The sequence below is a fragment of the Labrus mixtus genome, chromosome 14 (assembly GCF_963584025.1).
Source record: "Labrus mixtus chromosome 14, fLabMix1.1, whole genome shotgun sequence".
Classification (NCBI taxonomy): domain Eukaryota; kingdom Metazoa; phylum Chordata; class Actinopteri; order Labriformes; family Labridae; genus Labrus; species Labrus mixtus.
Window position 1 is genome coordinate 26,065,905 of NC_083625.1, and position 15,454 is coordinate 26,081,358.

Consider the following 15,454-nt stretch of genomic DNA (forward strand, 5'->3'; position numbering starts at 1 on the left):
TGAAAGAAAGTCATCTATTTCATCTTATAGGCCAAAATCTAAAAATAAAAGCCAGTCTCAGTAGAGCCTGCATTATTTCTAATGGCCAGGAGGGGGCGAGGAGTTTGATTCGATCAGGTCTACGAGAAAATGACCGTACTTCTTCATCAATTTTTTTACCGCTGTAAACATTTCCCTTATCAGATCTCAATCACAAAGTTCAAATCTTCTTCTCCAGAACAGCTCAATGTTCATTTTGTAAACAATGGTCCAATTGAGTAAATAAAGAAGAGCATGCTTAAGGGTGAAGCTACCTCGGTGGCGTCTTGTTTCGTGTTTTATTGTATTTTTAGTAGCCATCTTTATTTGGTTCGCACATTTAGCATAAAGCAATTTTTTCCGCTAGCTGTCATTAGCATCCAAGTTGCATGACAGTTGCTGGGATTTAAGGATGCACCTTGCTAACCAAGAAAGTGCTAGCATTAGCTGATAACCCAGCAACATGGTCAATTCTGGCCAAGAACAACAAGATGGCAAAGGAGCCAAGATGCCAAATATAAGGCTTCAGAGTGGTCGTCACACATGAATAGTTTGTGTCACCATGGCTACATCCACTTCTTATAGACTGAATATGAAAGTACAGCATCAGAGGTACTTTCTAATTCCTGCTCGTGTCATGCAGGTAAACTGAAGTCTGAGAGGTGACTACTCTATTAGTTCACAAAGCGGAAGATTTCACTGATTTTAACTCCAGGTCTGCCTCTGATTGGCTGCTTCCAAGCCCTGTCAACGCTGCTCACACTGACCTTAATCCAGTGCAGTCGTCTCTGCTGTATGTACAGGAATCAAAGCAATGCAACTCTCTGCGGCTGCTGTATCTGATCACTGAGTCGCACCATCCCCGCGTTAGTGTGCATGTGATTGTCCCCAGGTGATGAAGAGTCAGCAGATATTCAGGTCATCCGTAAAAAGGGGAATAAAATGAACGGTTTTGCGCAAAGGTGACATATAAAAAGAACAGTTTGAAAAAGGGGCTGATACACAAAGAGATGGTGTTTTTTCTGTCGCTGTGAAGGTGACAGTGGGTAATAATGATGATCGGAGCAATAAATAACAAAATAAAGAGTCATTATGGCTAGAGTAGCAATAAAAAATATTCAACTAGATTCTGTCTGATCCAGGTCCAGTGGGTGCAGACGCTCAGTGAAGAAGTTGGCTGAGCTGGGTGGGGTGATTTGGGTGGAGGGGGGTGCTTCAGTCTGTGTGACTTATGGGTCAGATCTGTGTGTGTTTGTGTGTGTTTGTGTGTGTGTGTGGGGGAGGGGGGTAAGTCATGAAAGAGACAGAAGGAGAAGTCTTTTCACTCGGGTCCAGCCCCTCGCCCCTTCTCCGATATATATATATATTTTTTTCTTGGATTGTTTCCACCCCCCTCCCTTTGCACACACATCAACACTCACTCACACAAAAACACACACTGTGTACGCAAACAACCCCCTCCGCTTCAGAGTTCAAGGTCTTTAGAGATTTGGGTGGCAATGTCCCGAAAAGCTAGCGGCGCCCCCCAGAGTCTCGTGTAGCGCACCCCGTTAGAAGTCTCGGAGGAGCCTGTGGAAAGATGGCACACCTCGGCCTCGAAAGCCACGCGGCCCCCCGCCACGCCGTGGGTGCAGGACAGCAGAAAGGGGCCGGCAAGGTGGACCTGGCAGCCGCATCCGAGCGCCGCCTCCCGCAGAGCCAGAACCACCTCCGCAGGGTCCCGCCGCCCACCGCTTCTCAGATCCCAGCCACGTCCGACGGCCCGGGGCTCGGACGCTTTTTGATTCCCAGGTAGATGGCAACTACAGACAAGAGGGACACAAATCAGAAATACAGAGGCTAGCTCAGGGGGGCTAAATGTGACAAAAAAAAATCAGAAAAAATATCAATTATTGGTTAGAATAGAAAAATGTCACTATTTATGCCATAAACATAGCACATCTGGTTTAAAGAAAATAAACAGTGTTACGAAAACTGTGCTTGATTTAGAACCGGTGCGTTTCAAATAAAGTTAAAAAACCTGGAATTCACAAAAAAAAAAAGCATTTTGTGCATAAAATAAACAAAGCCTCCAAATGTGCCTGTAGTAACCAATAAGACATGCTGGGTTAAAGAAAGAAATAGACAATGCAACAGTAGATTTTCAGGGGGCATCATCTTATCTTAGCAAGAGAAAAAGTTGAAAAGGTTTGGTTTAGGCCGGTCCCCGACTAAGGATTTACATAGTTGAACCTGATTTGTCAGATTTTGCCTCATTGATCTACATTTTCATTTTAGTTTAACCACATAATTAAAGTGTTTGTCTTCTAATCATGGAATAAAAATGTATTCTATGATAGGACATCATCTGCATTAATGTGCCCTTATAACCATATTACACACACTGACTAATTAGATCACAAAGAGCCGGTAATAAAAGCTGGTACAAAGAATGAAAAGTTAATAAAATAGTAGAAGTTGTTGTATCTTATTAACACAGAAAAAATACTACAACCTGTAACCTGACAGGTAAGCAGAAATGTCTAACAACAAATATTTTATGATTTAAGATGCTTCATCATACAAAGAAACAACCTATTTTTTTATCAGGAGAAATAAACTTGTATCTGTTGTGTTGTCATTGCAGCCGCCACATGTGTACTGACCTTGTGACCGCAAATCTCCTGATTCCCTCAGATTCATTTGTGACCCTGCGGGACAGAAGAGGCAGGGTGAGAGGTAATCCACGAGAGCACCACGAGCCCTTTGAGCAGCAGAAACTCTCAGACGAGACGGCATTCAGTGAGACTGAGCAGGCATCAACAACAAGCATGTGATGTACAGAACAGGGTCTTCATGTTACTCACCTGTTAACTCATTCACTACACTTCAAACATGCACAGAGCACTTCAGTCTCTTTACAGTCACTTTTTAAACATCGACATTCATTATAATAGGAGGAGAAAGTGAGAAAAAAAACAAGAAGTACTCCATTTTCTAAGTCTAATCGATTTAGTTTCTCTTCTAAAGTAATGACCCAAGAGATCGTTTTTCTAGTATAATCTGTTGTTGCCTACAGCTGTGTAACAAGAGGGAGGAAAAGGGTTTTTCAGGTGAGAAAAAAATGGGTTTTTCTTTGCCGGTATTAACTTTCTAGAGCCGTTTTCAAATTTGCACTCCTGAAACATCTAGATCATTTCAGGAGGACTGCTGCAACAAAGCACTGATTTGGAGCTTTTGGGGATCTTTAAAGAGGTATTCCTATGACTTAAGTTGCCATTTTATAAACTTATGAGTCTAGCAGTGGAGATATACTCTGACGTGAGCTGTTTCCACATATAAACTCCTGAAAAATATCTAGATCATTTCAGGACACGATGCCTTTATATCAATGCTACTTGTAGTGTATACACTCTATGCAGCGTGCAGCAGTCGCAGGATATAAACTTCACTCCCCCTCTTATCGGCTCGAGGTGAATTCTCCGGAGAATATCCTGCTGCGTTCTCACACCAGCTGAAACAATACTCGGGATATGACGGTAGAAACCCTGTGTTTAGCCCGAGAGTAAAATTTGTTTGCGTTCAGACATTCAGCTCCTCCGGCAAATATCAGGAGTTTTTCAGGAGTTTTCTGCATGTGCGAAAGCACTAGTAGAAACAATTTTTTAATTTCAACACGGTTGGGAAACACTTTGCAGGTCTAAAAAAAGGTGCTAAAATATCTTTTGTTACTTTTTTTAGCATTGAACTGTGGGAACTGTTTACCAGATGGGGGAAACGTTTGCAAAGAAAACATTTCTGATACTTTTTTTGGTTTCAGAAAAAAGGTAGAAAAAAGTTTTGGTGGTTAAAATTTCTGTGGTGTTTTTTTTTTTTTTTTAAATGTATATACAATTTCTGTTTTTTTTCTGGCTGTATAAACACTTGTGTAATTCCAGGATACTTTTAGAGGAGGATCTGTTTCACCTGTTCATTGTTCATAAACATAGGAAACTGTTTAGATCAGACTTAAAAGATGGATTCTAAATATTTTAATCTCACTTTCCTCTCAGGGCTTTCACACATTCTTACCAAAACAACACATGGAAAAAACATTTAATGACTTTGAAACCATCAAAAACAAAATGAAAACATCACTTCTAAGGGTCCTCTATGCATACGAGTCATACTGGATCATTTGTTTTGTTTTTTACTGACAAAGACATTTATCCTCAAACTTAAAGGTACAAAAAGAATCGAATGAAACTCTTGATGGCGACCATGCTTAAAACCAAGTGTGTGGGACGTTGGTAGTATGAATTAACAAGTCATGCAGACAATAATTCATAGATAGAGGGATGAAGAAGTCAGTCAGGCAGTGTGGACGACACAGTCCTGTGAGCAGGCAGACAGACGAGGCAGCACAGGCAGACGAGAAAGAAGCGAGAGACATGGGAACTTACTAACTGTTTTTGATCCTTGTGGAAGAGTACAACCCGACACTGATTTGTTTGAGCCCTGGCGCTTGGACGGGTCAAGGTTGACCCTATTGCCATGACAGAAGGGAAAGCACAACAAGATAAAGATGGAGAAAAAAGAGGATATTTGGGGTAAGAGGGAGCAGGGGGGGTGGGGGGAGGGGTAAGAGAGAATAATACTGGATCACAGGAGAGCAAGTGGAGGAAAAGAGCGCAGCGCGGGAGCTGATTGGCAGGGATAAAGCTGAGGTTTGATAAGATTAGACATGTGTGATTATGACGACCGGGAGGGAGAGGGGAGCAGAGGATTATCCAGAGGCCGCAGTAGGGCTTGCCAAAAGGCCTGGGTGAATAAAATGTTCTGATAAGCAGGGATCCATACCAGGCTGTGCTCAGGCTGAGAGAGGAACTGCACAACAATGCTACGTGATTTCCTATCATGCATCTTGATTTTTTGTTTTCTAAAGACACCGTTTTAAACACGAGGTGATGATTTTTAAATAACTGTCACAGCAGCAGAACCCGCCTCATGTAAGAACACGTAGGAACCAGAATAAAAATAAAGGTTAGCTAGAAGACAGGTTAGACGGATGGCAGCAACTCATAATATATCATTAGCTTCATTATTTAAGATCTTGATTTTTTATTTAGTCAGGAAGGATCCTCCTTGTTTACTTCAGGTCAAATAAAGAACAATGTTGCAGAGGGAGGTTAAGGTTTTTTTTGTTATGTCTCCTTCCTCATCTTGCTCTGAGCTACAGGTTCACCTTAAATTAGAGACTTGTTATTAGTCTGAAGAATTTTGACCAGTTTATGCACACGTCACATGTGATTATACTCATCAGTCTATTCTCACACTCACCTGTTACTGCTAAGACTACACAGACTTTTACCATTATGACCGACATTATAGCTTTAAATCTATCTTATTCATTGATGCTCTGTTTGTCTCCATCCTTCTTTAGTCTTGTCAGACGGCTGCTGCTGTATTGATTGATGTCATCTCTGATTCTTATAGTCTGTTTTTATTTTGTCTTTATATCTTTGTGCTGCTGTCTCGTCCAGCACTCCCCTGTTAAAGAAACTTTGTATCTCAGTTGGAATATTCCCGGTAAACAAAAAATAAATAAGGTAATGGGTTAGAAAGAGGTTGAATTTAGCAGTTTAATATCTCATGTAGCTTTTTCTGTGTCCTTCATTGTCAAAGTCAAAAACGTATTGCTGATCGTTTTGTTACTGACCAAGGTTAGTTGATGATTTTTAATTGCAAACTTGTCAAGCCAATCTTGTCCTGTACCTGTGCAGGTAGTGTTTCTAAGAAGAAAAAAAAGTAATCCTGCCTTTTTTTAAAGGTCAGTATGTTTTTTCCCAAAATTTGTTTTCAGCACCTTCCTTTATGTTGGTCCTTTATGTTCATAAACCAAAGTGTGGAAACGTTATGGAGTGCCTTTTTTCTCTGTAACTAGCTGTTTCCCCTTCTGTCCAGTCTTCTGGTCTTCTCGCCCCACCCAGCCCTTTTAGTGAGTGTTCTCCAAAGAGATCCAGGAGAGTTACAGCTTCCTTCAAAGAATACCAGGCAGTGAATATGCTGCGTTTCAGTCACACTACAAGTGTCCGTTTTCAGTCGCCCACGGTGGAAATGCCGACATACAAAACAAGCAAACACAAACAGACTGGAGGTAAAACTGTTACGCTCTACTTCAGAGAGGCAAACACTAAAAAACAAGTTAAAAGGGGCTACTCAGGAGGAAACCTTTACCTACCATCTTCAGTGCAGGTCATCGATCTGTGGATACATGTTCGGTAAAATGAAAGTGCCCCGATTTGAAAATATGGTCGCACTAGGTGAGTGGCAGCTGAATCCAGACTTCATGCTAAGCTACGCTACAAATCTCATGACTGAAGTTCCTCATTTAATGCAAATAAACAAGTTGTGTTGAATAAATAATTAATGTTGTCTAATTGAAACAAATTCCCGACTTAAAATATGAGTAGAACTGATATCACCTGCAGTTTAAGGTTCAATATTAGTAAAAATAAAACTACAGCCAGGAGATGTTTATCCTAGCATAGCACATATAGAGTTAGCCTGGCTCTGTTCAAAGTGTAAAAAAAGAAAAATACACCTCCACCTGAACCTGTTGAAGGGTGTTGAGTAATGGTGTCTGCTTCTTTAATATGTAAAGAAAGGTAAAAAATCATTTTATAACGTTGAGTTATAAACCAGAGTATCACCAGACTACCCTTACTTTCAGATTTTAGGCTATGCTAAACTAAGCTAAGCTAAGCTAAGCTAAGATAAGCTTCTTTAAGCTAAGCATCTGGCTGCAGTTTTATACTTATTATAGAGACTTATGAGTGGTTATAATCTTATTGCACAAATATTCTCGGTAAAAAAAAATAAGAGATGGAAAAAAATGGTGTTAATTCAGAAGTAGCACAAAAGATAGCAAAAAATATCAAATACAAATCCTCTGGCCGTGACTTTGTTAATCAAACATAAATCATCTGCAGTGAAAGGCAGAGTTAAAGATCTGTGAGATTCATGTTTTAGCTTCCCTGCAGAGAGTTAAATGAAAAAAACTAGCAAAGAGACGGTTAGCTGAGCATAGAAACTGCAAACAGAAGAAAGCAGTAAAGTTATTTGACAGACATGCTTCCAGTCTTTGAGGAGACTTCTTTTCAAATCCAGAAGTTTATAAACTGAGTTGATCTTTAGGTCTGGTGGGGTGTGCGTCGTGTTTCGTTTATCTACCTGCGAGTGAGTTTGGAGGTCAGCTTGGTGAAGAGGTTGGAGGTGGCCCTGGTGCGGGCGTGGGGCAGAGGGCTGGCTTCATGGTGGGACAGGGTGGGTGAAGTAGGGGGGGCCGAGTAGACCGGGGCCCCGCGGTCCCTCAGCTGTCCCCCGTGAAAGGTGCTGCGGATTGTGGATCCTCTGGTCAGACGGCATCGGTCTGAAGAGGAGGAGGAGGAGGCGGCTCCGGCCCCGGAGATGCTGAGCGTGGAGGGAGACGCTGCAGGTATGCGGTGACCCAGAGAGCTGCAGAGAGGAAACGTCTTTAATCGTCTTTTGAGCAGTGCTTGGACTGCTAAAATCACGTCTTTGATTTGAAAAACGTCCAAAACAAAGACCCTGTTCTCAATTATATTTCATTATAAACATTCAAATTAAATCATGGATTTTTTTTTGTTTTAAGCTTCATTTGTTCGTACTCATTGTAGAGTTATACTACACCACAAATCTAATCTCTTAACATATAATCAAATAAATAGACATATAAACTGAAGAGTAACATGTTTGTAGACAAATCAAAAGAAACAGGTCAAACATATATTTTATTTCTCTTTTAAAGATAAAAAAGATCAAATGTGTCAAAGTAAAACATCTGCTCCTTTATATTCCCGATAATTGTTCAATTATTTCTGTTTTTGTACGTGTATTAAAGTTATAATATGTAAAATGTTTACAAAATAGAATATCTAAATTTATTAAAAATTGACCAAACCTGTTATATATTTTTTTGTTGAGTACTTATATTACCTCAAATATTTTTAACAGTTATGGAAACCAGATAAATCCTTTATTTTATAGTTGTAACTATAACAAAATGTTTATCGTTGCCATGGAAACACCGCATGTTACATCAAAGACCCCTACATAAGGAAGCGTGAGCTGCTATTGAAAGCTGCCGTACTGTGGCTGTATGTGCTGCTGTGATAAAAACGTCATGTAAATTATACTTGGAAACATCGTCTGTAAACATTTTCTCTTCCTCAGGTCGGTTTCTCCTATCGTCTCAACTCGGAGTTCGTTTTCATCGGGGAGGGGAGGGGAGTAGCAGAGAGAACTCTTATGATCCCCTGCTAGCCTCAACGTCATCTTTTTGTTATTGTTTCTATTGAGAGCCCCCTGGTGGCAGAATACACATACTGTGTCTTTAATAAGAGAAAGTAATTTTTTAAGCATTGAAATGTTTTCTGTCTATTTCCAAATTTCATTCCAATTTCTTTTTTCATGTAATTTTTTATTTTTTTATTTTTCAATTGTTTCCTTCCATGAAAGCCTTAGGTGTTATTAACCAGATTTTGGACCCTATATACTTTGAACATGTATATTTATAGATGATATAAATATACACAGAAATAAATGAACACAATTGAAATCGTTTATTTTAAATTCCCACACTTATTTCATATATTTCTCTTTAGATTCCCAAGTTTCTTTTATCCCTACGCATTTTTTTATTGAACAGATTTTCATATTTCCATGTTTTTATTCTTCTTCTAGTTTTTGTTTCTTTTCGACGGCGTTCGTCTGACTCCTTTCACATTCACACCAGTGGACAGAACATAACGTCTTTCATTTATGTAAGCTCCCCAGAACTTTCGAGCTAAAACGAGGGAGGGAATATGTGTCGTTCTGTCCTTGTTGATTCTGAAGACTGAGAGTGTTTAATCTGAGTAAAAACTGTAGAAACTCAGCCGGCAAACTTCCAAGAAAAACAAAATGTACCGGGGAGTTCTATTTCAGATTTTCACACATCCTCCAAACAAGAGAGGAAGTGAGGGTGAAAAATCGGACTCCTCTTTGAGGTGATTTACTCAGACAAAAGGAGCGTCCATCTTTTAAAATTGATGTATAAATCGAGCCTTTGTGTCATTGCTCTGACAAATAATCCCTGTGATATGACACTGATGTGGCTGCATTAAATAGTCAATAGTTGGTACCTGCTGAAACTGCCTATTACAAAGATCTGTATACTGTACACATGTAAACAAAAAAACATCAACACACGGTACCTGTTGTCTTTTCCGTTCTGCAGGAGAGAGTGTCTGTCAGCGCCTGAGCGGTCTGTGCATACATACGTATTCCTGCGCGTCATGGCGCTTCCAGGGATGTTATTCTACAGACAGAGGGATAAGAGAAGAGGCAGATGTTGTATAACTTGTATTCATGATTAATAATAATTAATAATTGACAGTTATGGCCATAAAATCTCACCAAACTATACCGCACATGTTTCCTAGAATAAGCTCTTTGCACTCTGCAGACAGATATCAGTTTACATCCATCACTGTTTCCTACATATGACACAGTAGCTGTGTGGCCACTTCAAAGATTACATTACACTTACTTTCACTTTAAGACCTCCACAAACCAGGAGAGATTAAGGCATAATCATTTAAAGAACGGACATAGAATAAATCTCTCCCTCTGGGTTTCTCTGATGTACAACAGATGAAATTAAATTCCTGCAGGGCAAATTTGCTGAGATATCACGTATCACATACAAAAAGAAGGCTGGGTGTTGGGTCACACATTTGACTACAAAATCGAATCAGTTCATCCTTAAGACCAAGAGGACATGGGCGCCAAATCTAAAGACATTCCCTCCTGGCATTTCTGAGATTTTGGGATATGATGGTTGGGCTGACAACGTGAAAACATAAGCATTGGCTGTCCCCAGCGTGGAGGGATTCAAATGCAGGATGTGCATCTAATATGAGGAGATCCAGATAAATAATTAAGTGTCTAGAAAAGGACACAGGAAAGTTCATATCAAAACCTGAAAAAGTCTCCTGGCTATTTTGCATGCACCTGTAAGATGGTAAATCGCTAACATTGGCTGTTTCCCAAAAGGGAGAAAATAAATGATCATATGTATCCCTGTGTTCTGTTTTAACTTGAGCAATGGCACAATATGTCGCTGGATTTTTGAAGTTGCTGATCAATTAAAAAGATCAGCATTGGTCTGATGTTCTCATCCTGAGCATGATGTCAGAGGAACAGGTCTCCATGGTTACGTTCACACTGCAGGCAAATGTTACCCAACGATTCTTTTTGCTCCAATGTGACCCAGATCAGATTTCTGTGCGACAGTGTGGACAGAGTCACATTCACATGTTGTCTTAAATTGGAAACAAGTCGGATCTTTTGCAATGCAACCTCAGGCTGAGCAGCCAGGTCTGAATGCATGCAGCTGTGACGTCACTCGTCTCAGCTCTGCATTGAAAGGACGGTCGGGGGGCGGGGTCTACGAACCGAGTTCAACATACCCAGGCTTTTTTTTTTTTTCTAGTATCAGAGTTTGCTATGAGTTTGTCACGCTGCAGCAACGACTGTAGGAAGAAGAACTGGCAGGAAAGAAAATCAGTGTTAATGTGCACATTAATGTTTTTTATATCTCTGATTCATCATCAATGCACAACAGGTCTGAATATAATTACTCCCATTTCTTCCTTAAATTAATTTGTTTTTCATGCGTGGTGTTTCTGGCGATTTAAGACATTATATTTCAGATGTAGCTTCGACATATACGGAGCAGTCTGTGGCTTATAAAAAAAAGGAATATGAAAATGTCATGGAAAGCAGGAAGTGCGCTTATCTTCATATCCTGTGTACAAAAAGTAAAAAGGCTTTATCCAGTCGTCGGATGATAACTTTTAAAGCATTAATATTAATGATGAAAGATGATATGCTTGATATGAAAGGAAATCCAAAGTGTTTGTCTCTCTCCCTCCTCCCCTCTCAACATCCGCTCACAGAGCTCTGTGATTGAGAGCTCTGATTGGTCAGTAGACGGAGTTTCATACAGGTTGGTCTCTTCTCCTGAACATACAGTAACCTGCTCCGGATCAGTTAAGGTGTTCATCACGAGTTACCATGGTGATCTACCCCGATAAGAAGTGAATTACCTTCATAGTCCCAAAAAAACAAAGTCAACCCTGAAGTTACCATGGTTACCGTAAAAGATGGTACCTTTTCTTCTTCTGCAGGGGTTATAGATAATCAGTTCTGCCCATGAGTAAAGATTCTCTCTTCACACCGTGCTACGTGTGACGGCTTTCTTGTTCTTTTTGTGCATGTCGGTCAGTTCAGAATGGGCAACAACATTAAGACTTTGTCACCTGGGCTGAAACTTCTGTTTTTTTTTTGCGTCTTTATCTTTACCACCGCTTCATTTTTTCTTGAGCAACAGACATGTTTTGTTTTGGCCAATTCACAAGCTCAATGGAGTTTGAAAGGAAAGTTACTGACATAGTTACACAAATTCTGCGATTTACTCTCACCCAGCCACTTCTGCTGTAAAAGTTTGAGAGCAACACTTAACTCCACTGGACTAAAGCCCACAGACTCTTGAACCACCTCACGTGTAGCAAAGAGGAGGAGATGGACCCCCTCGCCCCAGTCTTTATTATTCTCCAGACAGCAAATGTGGAGAATTGACTTCAACGTCTGATGGAAACGTTCTGTTGCTCCCTGGCTTTCAGGGTGATACAGACTCAAGCAGCAGTGATTGATGTCATAATTTAACAATCTGATTTGAGCATTAAGACTTGCAATGTGAATGCAGCCGATGTAAACACTAGGAGAGGCTCGATTATTTTTTGCAAAAGATGTAAAAACAGCTGTTGCTTTTCCATACTCCAGTAATACAAACACTAACACACAGGTGTTAAAGGTTACATCAAAACACAGACAACATGAAGCTGAAGGATCCTTGAAGTCCCTGGTACTAAAAGATCCTGGTACTCTGGGTAGAGATCCACAGTCTGCTCCCAGCTCGAGGAGCGACGTCCGTCTCTTACCGTGGTGGCAGTCATGTCTTTGCGGCGATCTGGGATCTCGGACTTGTTGGGGTTGTTGGCACTGCTGACCATGGGGCTGGAGGGGGGGAGGCTGTGGCTCCCCATCACGCTGCAGCTGGCCTTACGCGAAGGCATCCGACCCTCCCGCAGCTCCCGGTCGCCCGTGCTGGTCGGGCTCCTCTTGGGGTGCATGACGGGCATGGAGGGCCCGCCTTTGTTGTGGAGGACAGCAGAGCACAGACACACAGGGACTCATATAAGGAATATTCTGTATACGGGGGGACATGGAAGATAAACCTCGCAGCTTTCTCTGCATTAAACGACTACTGATGAGGAATCATTTCATCATCCACTGCATGGTAACACATTTACTCTAAGTATAAACTCCAAACTAACTGGTTGAGTTATAAAATCCTTTTAATTTGATTTAAAAAGTGTAGAGCTGCGTCAATGTAAGGCTCAAAAAGAGTAAAAGAACCATGAGGTCAGAAAAGAGGCTCACAGAAGTCGCTGTGCCGTCGCTGCCTGTGGTAGGTGGAGGCACTGCGCTGCGTCTTGCTATGAGAGGAGGAGGTGGAGGAGGACGAGGAGCCCGTGGCGGAGGAGTGCTTGTTGGTCCCGTTGGTGATGGGGCTGGGTCGGACCCTCGCCAGGGACAGGCTACTAGCTGAGCGAGCCTCGCTGCCCTCCTGTAATGTGACAGTGAATAGGATGGAGGGAGAACACTTCTGATCAGAGAATTGGTTTGTTTGTAAAATTCTGATAATAGAAGTGTGGTAATGGACCAAAGTACTTTGAGATGTGAAAAGAGCACCTGAAGCTGAATCAGGTCAGATTTTTAAACCTTATTTTCAACTTGTAGATCAAATCAAAAATAAGATAACAAAATATGTCTTGTAAAAATATATAAACACACACAAAAAATGGAGTATAACACATGTGATAAGAATAAATAACAATAAGGTGCTTTCTAAAAGATTCAAAACACACATTGGAGATTGTGTATAACTCACGTCTCCTTTGCGGCCCAGCAGTAAGTATGTGGCTGTGACTTCGTTGTACTTCTGATTGAGCAGAGCGTCCTTGATTTCCTCTGGAGTGAAGCCCATCCCCACCATCACCTCTGAGGAGCACGAGCAGACAGGTGAGAGAGGATAGACAGACGGATATACAACATGGTGAATGAGACAGGTGACACCTCACCTATACGAGCTGGATCGCTGAAGTCCTCCACAGGTTCTATGTGGGGCTTCAGGTCCTCCCCCTCGTATCCTGCGTTGATCCACTTATCCTTCATCACTTGCTGAAGAAACAAGAAAAACAAAACGAGCTTCAGTTTTATTTTGTTCATTAAGTAAATAAATCTGTGTGTGTGGTTTGTTCGGCACTCGTTTACCTCCAGGGTGCAGCGTTTGGAGGGGTTGAGCACCAGGAACCTGCGGAGGATCCCCTCACAGTCTGTGGACATGTAGAAGGGGACGCGGTACTTTCCCCTCAGCACGCGCTCCCTAAGCTCCTGTTGGCAAGACGACACACAAACAGAAACAGTTTAAAGACAACAATCAAGGGAAACAGGGAAAAGGTCCCCACACTGGTCAGCTCAAAAAAAATCATTGGGGGCCCCTCCAACAAGCATTCATCGCCTTGTCTTCCTCTTTCTCTCTCTTTTTTTCACTCCTAGACGGATAATTCCTCTTCATTTCGTTCGGTTACTTTCATTGACAAACGTTGGTTTTCGCAGGGCAACAGGAGGGAGGTTCTCTGATACGACCGGTCTGATGTAACGTAATCTGTTGCATTTAAACATCTCACTTTTCTCTCTCTCTCTCTCTCTGCACGCAGTCTGCAGTGCTGCACTCAGACAGATGAGAGGGGTTAAACACACATTAGTCCCCTCCCTCTGGAGGAGCTCTGGGGGGCATTCATTGCCATCTGCTGGAATTTAGATAAAGATATTATTTGAACTTTTTTTTTTTGGCAGCAGGTTTTTACTCTAGAGAACAACATGCAGCAGGGGAACCAAAGCAGACACAGGGGTGCATACACCAATATTTATTAACGGGGAAACACTTTGCAAATGGAGAATAAATGATGAAAACAAGGTTCAATGTGCATCAGATCTTTGTCTCTGTATTGATCTTTAAATTACCCATATGTTGGGGGATAGATCCAGTTTTCTAGCAGGATTGTACATGGACTTTTTTGCCGTTTATGAACAAATGCATTTCTAAAACAAACAACTTGATTAAAGTGTGCACCAGTATTGTACATTATTAATCATTTCAACTTCATACTACTGTCACTTAGCCCTGATACCATGCTACATGTTGTGCTACAGACAGAGCGGGGAGTATTGTAAACTTTGGAGTTGGAGAGTACTTTGTTAAAAGTGATAACTCTATTTTTAAATTATCTCAAGAATTGTTTTCAGTGCTAAAAGTGAAAAAAAAAAAAAAAACATGTTCACCCTCACAGATCTATTTGTGACTGGCCTCACTGGCTGATAATATCTTCTGGCTCTATTGTCCTGTTTGGATTTGGAGTCTGATGGTGGAGGTAAATACAAAAAACTATTTACAGAATGAAAACCTGATAAGGAAAATGTTGCTACACATATCAGTGTTCTCTGGTAATCAGACTCTAACTTCTAGTAAAAAAAAGTGTTTCAAGGTTGTTAGGCCTGCAAACACACCAAGACAAAAATGTATGCAGAGGATGAATCCACATGAACAGAGGCCTCTTCTCTCATGTCAGAACACATAAACACAGGAGGGATCCTTGAAATTCAATTATATTATATAAACACACACAGAACACGCTGTACATACTGATGGTGAAAATTAAAGATTTTCTCCTCAAGATAACGGTCTGATTTTGACACAAGGACCGAGAGAAGTGAAACCCCATGCTGCTCCATGCTGCGTCTCTTTTCACCATACAATACGTAAAGAGGACATGTATCATCAGGTTTAAAAATGACCACACTCAGACGACTGACCTAAAATCCACATCACTGCCTACTGTACACACAAACGTCAACAGATAAATCACACAGTACATTAAATCTCTGACACGTTTCAATGCCCAACACATGCATGTATTTAGATCCTCTGGTGACCTGACTTACATTGGAGAGCATGTTTTCATACAATTAATACTCTTCAGTTCACTATTTAGAAAGTAACTCTGACTCAGTCTGTGATCTTTGAGGATTTAAAGTCACCATGCATTTAAGTGTAAAAAATCCACCTAACTACAGAATACTTAAAAGAAATCAGAGAAATAAAACTGAAAAATCTCCAAATCCCGGCGGAAAGGGGGACAAACAATGGACAAATACCTATAAAGAGGATCAAGGAAGTCTGTTAAGTAGTGAAGGTTATGTGCAATGTAATTTATACTGTGCTTTT

General features: G+C 40.9%; 1 protein-coding gene across 1 annotated transcript in view; it reads right to left on the reverse strand.

Annotated features, from left to right (window-relative positions):
- Window positions 1-277: 277 nt before the first annotated feature.
- Window positions 278-15,454, reverse strand: part of mark4a (MAP/microtubule affinity-regulating kinase 4a) — a 36,681-nt gene continuing 21,504 nt past the window's right edge. Inside the window, exons 9-17 of the mRNA XM_061055994.1 lie at window positions 13,441-13,560; window positions 13,248-13,347; window positions 13,058-13,167; window positions 12,547-12,733; window positions 12,045-12,256; window positions 9,255-9,358; window positions 7,210-7,494; window positions 2,664-2,708; window positions 278-1,820 (exon numbers count right to left, since the gene is read on the reverse strand). Coding sequence (XP_060911977.1) covers window positions 1,484-1,820; window positions 2,664-2,708; window positions 7,210-7,494; window positions 9,255-9,358; window positions 12,045-12,256; window positions 12,547-12,733; window positions 13,058-13,167; window positions 13,248-13,347; window positions 13,441-13,560 — 1,500 coding nt within the window. The 3' untranslated portion in view covers window positions 278-1,483. The remainder of the gene's footprint in view (window positions 1,821-2,663; window positions 2,709-7,209; window positions 7,495-9,254; window positions 9,359-12,044; window positions 12,257-12,546; window positions 12,734-13,057; window positions 13,168-13,247; window positions 13,348-13,440; window positions 13,561-15,454) is intronic.